General features: G+C 39.1%; 1 protein-coding gene across 1 annotated transcript in view; it reads left to right on the top strand.

Moving 5' to 3' along the window:
- si:dkey-225n22.4 (collagen alpha-1(XXI) chain) overlaps positions 1-11,451 on the top strand; it is a 67,576-nt gene that overhangs the window by 10,408 nt on the left and 45,717 nt on the right. The window contains exons 4-12 of the mRNA XM_061757611.1: positions 606-678; positions 2,107-2,252; positions 6,822-6,946; positions 7,128-7,264; positions 7,696-7,815; positions 9,057-9,173; positions 9,349-9,535; positions 9,850-10,015; positions 10,165-10,387. Coding sequence (XP_061613595.1) covers positions 6,865-6,946; positions 7,128-7,264; positions 7,696-7,815; positions 9,057-9,173; positions 9,349-9,535; positions 9,850-10,015; positions 10,165-10,387 — 1,032 coding nt within the window. The 5' untranslated portion in view covers positions 606-678; positions 2,107-2,252; positions 6,822-6,864. The remainder of the gene's footprint in view (positions 1-605; positions 679-2,106; positions 2,253-6,821; positions 6,947-7,127; positions 7,265-7,695; positions 7,816-9,056; positions 9,174-9,348; positions 9,536-9,849; positions 10,016-10,164; positions 10,388-11,451) is intronic.

Raw genomic sequence — 11,451 nt, 5'->3', positions numbered from 1 at the left:
AAGTTAATTGTCCACATAAGCTGTGTAGTTCTTCTTACTTTCCATTAACTTACAAGAATAAATTAACTAAATCATGTTCTTCACTTTTCAATGTACAACAGATGTGATCTAAAATTTATTGCCGAGCCTGTAATTTAATGAAACATTTTCATGGTTTTCAGTTAAAGCACACTGGTTGTTTACACAGTTCCAGTTTACACAGCATTAAAACCTTTACATATGGTCCCTTTAGGTCTTAAAATAGGAGCCCACAGTTGGATTTGTGTGTTTAGTAGGGAATTTGTGTTGACATCCTCTTTTCATACTACTATCCCTTTGTAAAATCCATTCTTAAAGTTATAAACTAATTAGGTTTCTCACATCGCATTTGATACAAAATTAACACCAAAGGATGTGTAAAACACAAAGACGAAGGCATATGTATTGCTATGGTCCACGGACATGTCTTGTGGACGTCAGCGTCCCGTCTCTGGCTACATTTTGTGGTGAAGCTTGCCACGATTTCTAAAGGCCTGCCCTGACACTCCTACAATTCCGTGTGCCGACCAGAGGGAGGACTGTCACTACCAATTTGGGACTTCATTCTCCTCACTTTCTCATCACAGTCACTTGTGAATACTTGAAGCTGAAGCACACACACGGCGCTGTCATCACTTCTTCCCTCTGCTTCCAAAGAGGGTAAGCAAGCTTTTTTTCTCACTACTGTTTCATGTGCAGGGGGGCTCCCCAGGATATATGATCTAATTTTATGACTTACAGAATAAAAGGTAGTTAGAGTTATATGGAAAGCCGTGTGACGAAGTAATATTAATTTGGATGATTATGGTTATTGCTTATTAGTTTGAATGTGTGCTATAACAATGCCGATGTTTGGGTAACTTTTTGTTGCCCTTCTACGTTTTCATGGCCTGACTTTGGTTTAGCTACAAGTGACCAACCGTCAGGACAATACGGGAAAAATGCTAAATATACCGCAAACATGAACCACTGTGATTATAGGTCAGTGAAATTCTCCCGTCTTTTGGGAACAGCAGTTTCAGTCCTTCCCGTCACTTCTTTCGGTATTTCAAAGACATGCAAGTTAGTAAGTCTAAAATTCTCTTCCACCATAATTATCGGATGTGCAACTATAATCATAATTGCGATTGTGCTTTGATCCTTCCTGTAGTTTCTGCATTAAAAATCCCTATATGTATTTGACAGCAATATGACAGAATTTTTTTAAGGGTTGCAAATTCAAATTAGATTCCATGTCAACTGCAACATTGGAAAAATTGGGTTTTCCTTTTGTTGTCTTATTTATCTTTTGTGGACATTACTTACGTTAACGAATGTTCGAAATTTTAATGTGTGTCAGACTTATTCGCCAAGCATGTTAACACACAAGCAATTTGAATCTGTTGGCTCTGGTTTTATAGAATTATAAAGGGGGTGAATAATTATTTGATCCTGTGCGGATTTTGTTTTTTTACATTTGCCTTCCTTAAGTCTCCAATTTTTGTATAATGGTTTTATTTTAAGAGATAATATCAACAAGAACTTTAAAAAACCCCCGACACATACTGTTTAACAATGGTAATTTTCATTTGAGGGAAAAAAGTATTCTAAACGTTCACAAACTGGTTATATGTCGTTGATGTAAGCAGATTAGTTCTGTCACCTTAAGAAAGTATTCCTAATCTTAATTGGTTAGGGGTTGTGACCCTGATATTTGTGTACAGTATATATGTTCAAGATTCAAGAATATGGAAGATTTTGTCACACGGGTTAAAGATGATTATGAAAAGGGTTAGTGATGAGCCAAGAACTAGATTGGAGGAGCTTGCTAATCATCTCAGGGTAGCAGTCACAAAGAAAACTACTTATTGTAAATCCTGCAGCACGGGCAATGTCATCCTGTTCACGTACCAGCCTTTCTAAAGTTAGAACACCCAAATGATTTACAGAAGGCTTAGGAGTATCTGAGCACAATTGACCTCTTGATATTGATTCAGCTTGCTTTGTTTTGAGGTAGCGAACTGCTGACTGTGATCTGAAGTACATTGTTCCGCATGAACAAAAGTGGAATTGTAAACACGCTGTTTCTCTTTTTAACATACGGACAAGGCGACACAAGAGTGGGTCAAAGAAGAAGTACTTTAGTGTCATGGAGTGGGCAAGCAAGTCTCCAGACTTTAATTCCATGGATCTGAAGCTTCAAGTTACCAAGCAACAGCCTTAGAACATGATGGATTTGGAGAGATTCTGTAAAGGTTAGTGGACCAACATCCCTCCTGAGATGTGTCCATACTTTTAGAACTACAGTACATCTCCATCTGTGCTTTTCCAAGTACAAACTCATGCTTTCCTTTGGGATTTGAAATGCTTATTTCCCTTGAGCAAATGCAAGTTAATTTCTACACTTTCTTCAGACTTGATGCTTCCGATCCTGCTGTTCAATTATTAATTGAATGGACTACAATATTATTAGCCTGTTAATAATCTCTCAGCCTGTAAAGCTGTTTGTAAACTATTGCCCCATTGACAAGCCACCCATCCTTTCCTTATTCTAATCCGGTTCAGGGTCACAAGGAAGGTGGGAGCCTATCCCATCTGATTTAGGCCTTTAGCCAGTTATTTAGTGTCTCCAAATAACCTAAATATGCAGACAGGCTTTTGGAATCTGAAAGGAAGCCTGATTACCCAGAGTGAACCCACAAAACCACAGGCAGGACATGGAAAACACACAAATGTCTAATCCGAATATTCAATTAAATCCCTTCTTGCTGTGGGGCAACAAGACCATTGAACTCATGACATTCCACATGTTATTAGTAATAGATACATGCTAAAAAAGTGAAGTATTGTGTCACAGGTGAAAGTGAACCTTGTCAGTAATAGAGCTGTTATACAGGAACAATGTCAGTAATATACAGAGAACTTAAAGTGGTCTCTTGAATTTGTGGACAAAACCAAGCAAAGGGAGTCAGCGACGTTTGTGCACAAGGAATGTTGTGTGATTCAGAAGCCAGCGGAGGTGGTTGATGTGGTTGCTACACTGCACCATGACTTTGGGGAATGTACTGCGAGGTCAGGAGGAATTTAGTGTCAGTACCCACCTATCCATGCTGTGTGTACATCGTGAATGACATGCTCAAAAATGAAAGCGAGAAGTGACTGAAGGAGAGGTTGTAAAGATGCAACCCAAAAGAAGAGAATTTGGGGCAGGCATTTTTGTCAGGATCCCTGGAAAGACATTTTTAGAAACCGTGTTTTGTCATGATAATTACTGTTTCCACCCCTTGTAGAGCCACACTTGATGACACGATTATCACATTTTTGAACGTTTATTAATAGGCACTACAGATCAAGACCAGTTGCATCAAAGCTGAGTACATGTGGTCAATGGTTGCACAACAGTAAGCAGCGCAACTTTTCATGGACAGTTGTTTGTTGGCCTTGTGATTTATGAAGAGTTCTCAAACAGAGCCGTTAAAACGATGACCATATAATTTTATTTGAACTCCTATAATATTATGCAACTGTAGAATCATAATAACATTCTCACTACTAAATGTGCGTAAGTAATATGTGGTGAGCACAACATGCTTCTCGAAAAGCGTACAGTGGGACAAAATAATAGCAGTGTGCAATACTCTATACATAAGATTGAGAGGGATTTCAAAGGAGTTTTGAGGTTGTTTTAAGTATTTGATCGTTTTCTCTCACACTCTTGTAGATACTTCTTATCATGATCTTATGCAATTAATTTCCGTTTCGAGCTTCCATTTATAATTAATACTGACACAAGGTTCAAATGGCAACAATCCAATTTCCCTCCATCCTATTTCTTTTTTAAATCTTGTACTTGATATAAACGACATGAGCAGCATCAATAGTGCTAGGACAGCATTATAATATATGTAGACTGTGGACATTACAATTGGCAATAATCTTACTACTTTGGATTTGACTCTGCACCAAATTGCACACAAGAGATGATTCCCTTCAATATGTATAATTATTTTTTAACAAAGATCCTATCTGAGGGATATCTGCGAATGCTAAAACCAAACTTGATCTGAAAGGAGACCAATTACGCTTTTTTTTCTTTCCCATTTTAACCCTTCCCAGGTGTCTTCATAAAATGTCTGTGGCATGCTTTCGTCCAAATACAGCAAGAATCAATAATTATAGGCATACATTTACAGCACATTTCTTGCCATGGTGAAATGGTCTCATTTTAGGAGTGTCTATTTCCCATGCAGTATACTAGCCCTAATCCTTCCTCACAAACTGCTGGGCCAATGGCGAGTCTAGATTTCGTTTCAAATAATCAACAAATGGGCAGGATCTCACCTGCAGGAACTCTTCCGCCTCGCTCGGTGGCGAGTATTCTCGGCAGCCAGCCGCTTATTTCTACTGGTGGAAGCAGAGACCAGAGTGTGGAAAACAAGTGAACGTCCAAGACAATGAAAGCATTTTTTTAGTGCACCACATTGACAGTATTCAGGAAGTACACTGGCAGCCACAACAACCTGTCACAATTTCCATATTTTGTTTAATAGTTGCTCTCAACCAAGGCTTGTCCTTCCTTCACTTACATACTGAGCCCACCTTTTCCCTGGATTTTTAAAAAATAAAAAGTTCCATTATATTTCCTGAGGAAAAAAAGGGCTTGAGTAGTGCTTCTCGCATTACAATTGCAACCCCAAGGATTTTAGAGTTCCATTTTATTGATTGTCCCCAACATCACTCACATTTGGGCTAGCATTGCTGTTCAGTGTTTTTGCCCCGAAGGAGAATAAAATTTCTCTTACAATTCTCTTGAATACTTTCATTGTCATGTTTATCGATCGCTTGGATATTGCCGCACTACCATACATGCTATAGAATAGAATGCTTTTTCTTGACACTATACACGACGAGATGGAAAGCAGCTCCTTCTCCAGTGCTAACATATATGTAAAGTAAAAACAACAAGTTTGGCTTAGAAAATCTATCCTGCCCATTCTGCTGTAGTATTGTATTGGCTCACATAGCAAAATATTGTGCAGCTGTGATAGCATCTATTCCAATGCAATACTCTATTCACAATTCCACTACTCTTGACTAGCGACCGGTTCAGGTTTTAACTAACGTCAGCTGGGATAGATTTAGTCCCAGTCTCACCTGTGATCTTGAACAGGAGAAAAAATTCAATTGATGGATGGATGATAATATGAAAATAATTTGTATTACCAGAGCATTCTCCCCCCCCCCCCCCCCATCTTTCCTGACTGCAAAGGAAAGACTTTTTGACTTCACAAACACTGTGGAAACCGAGAAAGATGTTTATAGTCCATCATATAGTTTCTATATTCTTATATTCTCATGTCATTTTGACATTTTACAGTGTTCCATGTTGTCATAAAATTATTTAGGTACACAATTAGGTATAATTGTACGAGAGCAAATTCCATCAGACATGCCAAAAGTGAGAAAAGGGTTACAGATTCTGAGAGACTTTGTGGTATAGCGCTGTCTTCTGTTCAGCTGACTGATCCTCCCATGCCTTTAAAAGGCTTGCCAAAATTCTGCAATGCCCTCTGCCATGTTTATACTGAAGTTTTCCCATCGCTGCTCTGCATAGTGTGCACATTGTTAATTAGTTTAGCTCGGCATTGTGGTTGGTGGAAGCATGTCTGAGCTGTTCAGTGAACACAAGGAAAGGCTCACATCATACAGCTTACGTCAGAAATTACTATACCACAATGAGGGGTGCCACGTGAAAATGCATAGAAAGTTTAAGATGGCATTGTAGGAAAGAAGATGTCATATGAGTATTTTAATGTACACACACAATGTATTATTCATGTGTGCATCTAGATACAATTAAGAAGTTGCCATTGAATTTATTTAGAATTTTCAGTTTTTACAAGTTTTACCTTGACAAGATGCTTTTTGTAGCAATCAACAAGCTTCTGACATAATTCTGGCTGGATATTTCACTACTTGCCTTGGCAGAATTGGTACCGTTCAATTAAATTGGTTAATTTGCTGGCATAGACTCAACTTTTAAGCATAATCCACAAATGTTCGGTACGACTGAGGTCAGGGCTTTGGGAAGGCAATTCGAGAAGCTTCCTTTTTGTCAGTGCTATCCATTTTAGTTTAGGATCATTGTCCTATTGGAACACTCAGCTGTGTCCATGTTTCAGCTGTCAAGCTGTTAACCTGAGGTGAATTTGAAGACTTTTGAGGTTGTTCTCCTTTTATTAGGTTTGGATGTTTAGAAAAAAAAACAGAAACCACCAAGTCTCAAGCCTGCCATGAACGGGAAACAGCTAGAACACAATTGGCGCTGTCCACTAAATACACCGTAACAATACACCACTATCATTGTGAAAGCGACACAGACTATACTGAGGAATTATGACGGACAGTAAAATTCTGCCAACATAAACTACTAAATGTTCACATACTGTATTTTAATTGCAGCACGAACAGGAGAAAATTGCTGATTGACAGTCTATCTTTTTCTTTTTCTTTTTTTACACGACCCTCTCATGGTCAGAAGGTCAGTGGACAGTGATGTGTTTTAAATCAGTCAGAATATAGTTCTAAATGTTCTGAAAATCAGCAGCAATTCCATTGATTTAAGCTTTAGCCCGTCTCTTGGAAGTACTACATCTCATTTCTGACACTGCTGCGACCCTGAACAGGATAAACGGTATATACACTAAATGGATGGATGATAAGTATAAACTTAATTTTAGAAACAGCCACTCATACAAAGCATGTATTTGTATGGAGATGGATGCATATTTTGTATTCTCATGTTGTTTTCAATCATGGTTTAGCCAAGTTGGACTGAACTGAGGGGACCCGCCCCCCGAAACCACCATGTTGCTCTGGGCAGTGTGGAGTATAATTTTGTTGCTGATTCCACTGGATGCTGCAGAAAAGAAAGAGGATGTCCGAGCAGGTAGAGCTGATACCGTTCCATCATGAGACTTCTTGTTTCTGGGATGAAAATCACAATAAATTTTAGTTAATTATGACAGCATTTACAATATTTTCTTCTGACATGTATGCTTTAATGAGAATAAATCTGTGTGTTTGCTTATTTTGTTTTTTAAGTGCTCCTTTGTACCTTTTCTGTTCAGGCTGCAGCACAGCAGTGAATGACTTGGTCTTTATTGTTGATGGCTCGTGGAGTGTTGGCGTTGCTGATTTTGAAACAGCCAAGCAATGGCTAATCAACATCACCAGCCAGTTTGACATCAGTTCCCACTATACACAGGTAGAGCAACTCACTATTTCTCGTATGCACTTAGTATTTAATTCACAGCTTTATACAACAAAGGTGCACAGTGGAAACTCAAAGATCAAACTCAATCCGTTCTGCTTCTCTGGTCGAGCTCTGATTTACTTGGATTTCAAAACATTTCCAAAGAAAATAATGGAAAAAGATTTTCATAATTTTAATTTTAGAGACGAGATAAAGACTTCCATTGAGTGTTGCAAAAGAGCCCCAAAAACCCATAGAAAAAGAAAGTTAAAAAGTTAATCCTTTGATGCTTGCTGAGTTGCAGTATCATGAGTTACACAAACTTCTTGAATGATTGGAATTATTTATTTATTTATTTTTTACAGTATGTGTATCATCACTTAGGTTTATCATCTTGATCAAGGCCAGCAGAGCACTATTTATGTCTGATGTGTCCACTGCAGGTGGCGGTGATCCAATACAGTGACACTCACCGTCTGGAGATCCCTTTGGGAAAACAACAAAGTGCTGCAGAACTCATTCAGGCCATAAGAGGCATCACTTACATGGGAGGAAACACACAGGCAGGCACAGCATATTTGTATTCTGATTATCAATCCTCATTTTTATAATATGAGAGTGAAAAATGAATATTAATGCTATTTTTCTATTATCAGATATCAAACAATGTACAATCACTTCCTTCAAAAAATATTGCAAAAGTGAGGTCAATTCCTTTATTTATTTTGTTGTTGTTGTAGAGTGAAATTATTTGGGTTTGACGTTTGGGAACATGTTATCTTATATTTCCAGGTATTTACATCTGAATATTATTTATTAAAACAACAGAGCTGAATGTCAACACCTGTCTGTCAGTTTCAGATTTATACTCGCCCAAAGTGTAACCGAAGAAAAACCAGGGAGCTGTCTATGGGGGGAAAAACAAGCAATTCTGAAGCTGCACAGGGGATGGAAAAGCAGTGTACATAGAGGGGAAGCAACAAAACATTGAGTTTTGGAAAATGTTATACTGTAGTTATGGCCGGTCCAAGCTGTCATGCTACTGTAAGAATGAACTGCCATGGAAAGTCTCAATTCAATGAAACAAGGTACTATGAACCCAATATGGTTCTGTTTTAAATATTATGTTATGTGAGTTATTAACAAAATGCTTTTGGTAGCCCAAGTCCTTGCTCATGAACACAGTTTTGGTGAAAATTTTAGAATGGATGGTGTTGTGTCACGTATGGGGAGTAGCTGGATCCAAGAGCAGGCGGAGGCAGATGTAAAATGATGAACAGTTTATTGAGGGAAGGTAATGGCGGTGGGCCGAGGTGGGTTGGCAGGCGGTGGTGAGGACAGGCGGCTGGCTTGGCAGCAGGAATGACATGGATCAGGAACACAAGGGAAAACACTGACAACAAGGAGACACAGGAGTCCAAAAAGGGAACAATGAATAGAGTGACTTACGTGAGGTAAATGGGCTGTGGTACCGCTGGAAGTAACTGCAATACTTTGGCGAGGATTTCCTGGAACAGGCAGGCTTATATACCGGTGGTGATGAGGCTGATTGGAGACAGGTGCTGAAAACAGAGAGGGGAGGGGGGGAGAGCGAGAGAGAGGACGCTCCAATAATGGAACTGCAGAGTAGTATAGGACATGTTGACCTGTTCTAAAGTTGAACACTGCGATTGGCTGGCAACCAGTTCAGGGTGTACTCCGCCTCCTGCCCGATGACAGCTGGGATAGGCTCCAGCATGCCCGCGGCCCTAGTGAGGAGAAGCGGCTCAGAAAATGGATAAAGTTGAACATGTCTGTTTTGCAGACTGGCAGAGCCATTAAGTTTGCTGTGGACCATGTTTTCGCCACATCCCAGCGAGCCAGCCAAGTCAAGAACCGCATTGCTGTTGTGGTCACAGATGGCAAATCCCAAGATGATGTAGTAAATATTTTTGATTGCTTGAATGACACATTGTATTTTATTCTATGTCATAATAATTCCAAACCACACTATACATCTGCAGTATAACAAGTGATTCTGTTAATTCCCTTTTACTCCTTGTCCCCGCACAAACACATCCTGCTTTTTAATGATAGTTCCTTCTTTTTTTCTTTAGGTGGACGCCAGTATAGAGGCAAGAGCTCAAAGCATTACAGTGTTCGCAGTGGGAGTCGGTAGTGAAATCACGAACTCAGAGCTTGTATCGATTGCTAACAAACCATCTTCCACCTATGTCCTGTATGCTGAAGATTACACCACCATTGACCGTATCCGAGACTCGATGGAGCAGAAGCTCTGTGAGGGTAAGAGTTTTTGAACATCCATTTACTTACAATATAATATGCTAGTAAAGATAAGCAAAGCTTTTGTTGCGATCAAGACGCAACAAGTAACAATTTACTGTTTTGGTCCATTTAACACAAGCATACAAACATGATTTAGGAGAGGCCATAATGCATTTATTTCTGAACCAATGATTTTTTCATACAGGTGGACAGGATTCCCAATACATTTGAATATATAGCGGCAATGTGTTAAGGCCTCTGTGCCGTGTTACCAAAATGCGTTTTCTGACCACCTCATGGCTGTCTAACTGAATTACCATTTTCCCCTTTAGAATCTGTGTGTCCCACAAGAATCCCAGTGGCTTCTCGAGATGAGAAAGGCTTTGAGCTAATGGTGGGCATGAATATTGAGAAAAAAGCCAAGAAAATTCCTGGCTCTTTGGTGTCTGAGACTGCCTTTGCTCTTACTACCTCGACTGACATTACTGAGGACACAAGGTATCATGTTGTTGAAATGTAATCATGTTCCATTAACAGAATGGGTCTTCATTATGCTAAATCCTCATGTACATATATTTCAAAACAATTGTTTAGTTACTTTGCAGTTTACAGGACATAATGTTATAAAATGTACTTCTTTTTACCAGAGAGATTTTCCCAGAGGGCCTTCCTCCATCCTATGTATTTGTAGCCACCATTCGTCTCAAGGGGATTGCACAAAAGTTGAACTTCGACCTTTGGAGGGTGCTATCAAAGGACAAAAAGATCCAAGCTGCAGTGACACTAAATGGAAAGGACAAAACTGTCACCTTTACCACGACTAAAATAACAAACAAGGAGCAGAGGATTGTCTTCAATTTGGGATTTGAGGTGGGTGGAGTGAATTTGCAGAGGTGGCAAAAGTACTCACACTTTAGGTAGAAATACAGATAGCCTTCTTGTTTAAAAAAAAAAAGGTAAAAGTAGAAGCATTTTTTACAGTCAATTATAGACAATAGCCATTTTGAGAACTTGGCACAATGTCTCTATTTCCATCTTTTTTAGGCTGCTCTGTCTGCAACAGAGTTTCTTTGCTATGTTCACACATGCAACATTGCAACAAGGAGGGAAACTAACTAGTTAGCATAAAATTAACTAAAGGGAATTAGTGTTGATGCACCTTATGTCTTCATTCTCATAAGAAAGTGTTGTTCGACTGTAAGATGGAAAGAACAAAATAGTTTAAAGAGCACCCTTCCTCTTCAGATATTGGCTTACCATGGTGTTGTTTGTTAAGCAGTAAAATTACTTCCAGATAAAACAAAAGCATTAATTTAATTAATCACTAAGGATGAAATATGAAGGATGCCAGAGGATGGCTCAAAGAAAATCTTTCCGAATCTAAACCGTTACATTTCCCCTGTGGAAACTAGCTGGTGGATTTGTCGCACTTGGAACGTGTGCTTCTATTTCCATGGCAGTTTGAGGTAATAACATATCCTGTCAGACAGCAGCCAGGTTATTTTTTCCAAAAGCACACTCCCCCTCAATTCTAACACACCTTGACTGTAGCTTGGCACGCTGAACAGGGTTGCAATTATGTTTTTTGCACTTTTTTGATTTGATTTATTTTGATGTGGCACCAAGTGGTAGCCTGTGATGTGTTATTTTAAAGCTGTTGGCTATGGCTCAGCCCAAGTGAAACAATACCTGCTCCGTTTTTCTCACCTTTTTATATGGTTTAAGCCTTTAATAAAGGACAGTTAGAGAGAAAATAAATAGCCCATGGGATCTTTTAACAAATATTCAACAGTATTTTTGATGATGTAACAAATAATTTTATTGTTTTCAAACAAAAATTTTGTAAAAAAATAATTTAAGTGGCGGCACGGTGGCCGACTGGTTAGAGCGTTAGCCTCACAGTTCTGAGGTGCGGGGTTCAATCCCCGTCCCCG

The sequence above is a fragment of the Phyllopteryx taeniolatus genome, chromosome 20 (assembly GCF_024500385.1).
Source record: "Phyllopteryx taeniolatus isolate TA_2022b chromosome 20, UOR_Ptae_1.2, whole genome shotgun sequence".
NCBI lineage: Eukaryota > Metazoa > Chordata > Actinopteri > Syngnathiformes > Syngnathidae > Phyllopteryx > Phyllopteryx taeniolatus.
This window is presented reverse-complemented; position numbering and strand designations above follow the sequence as displayed.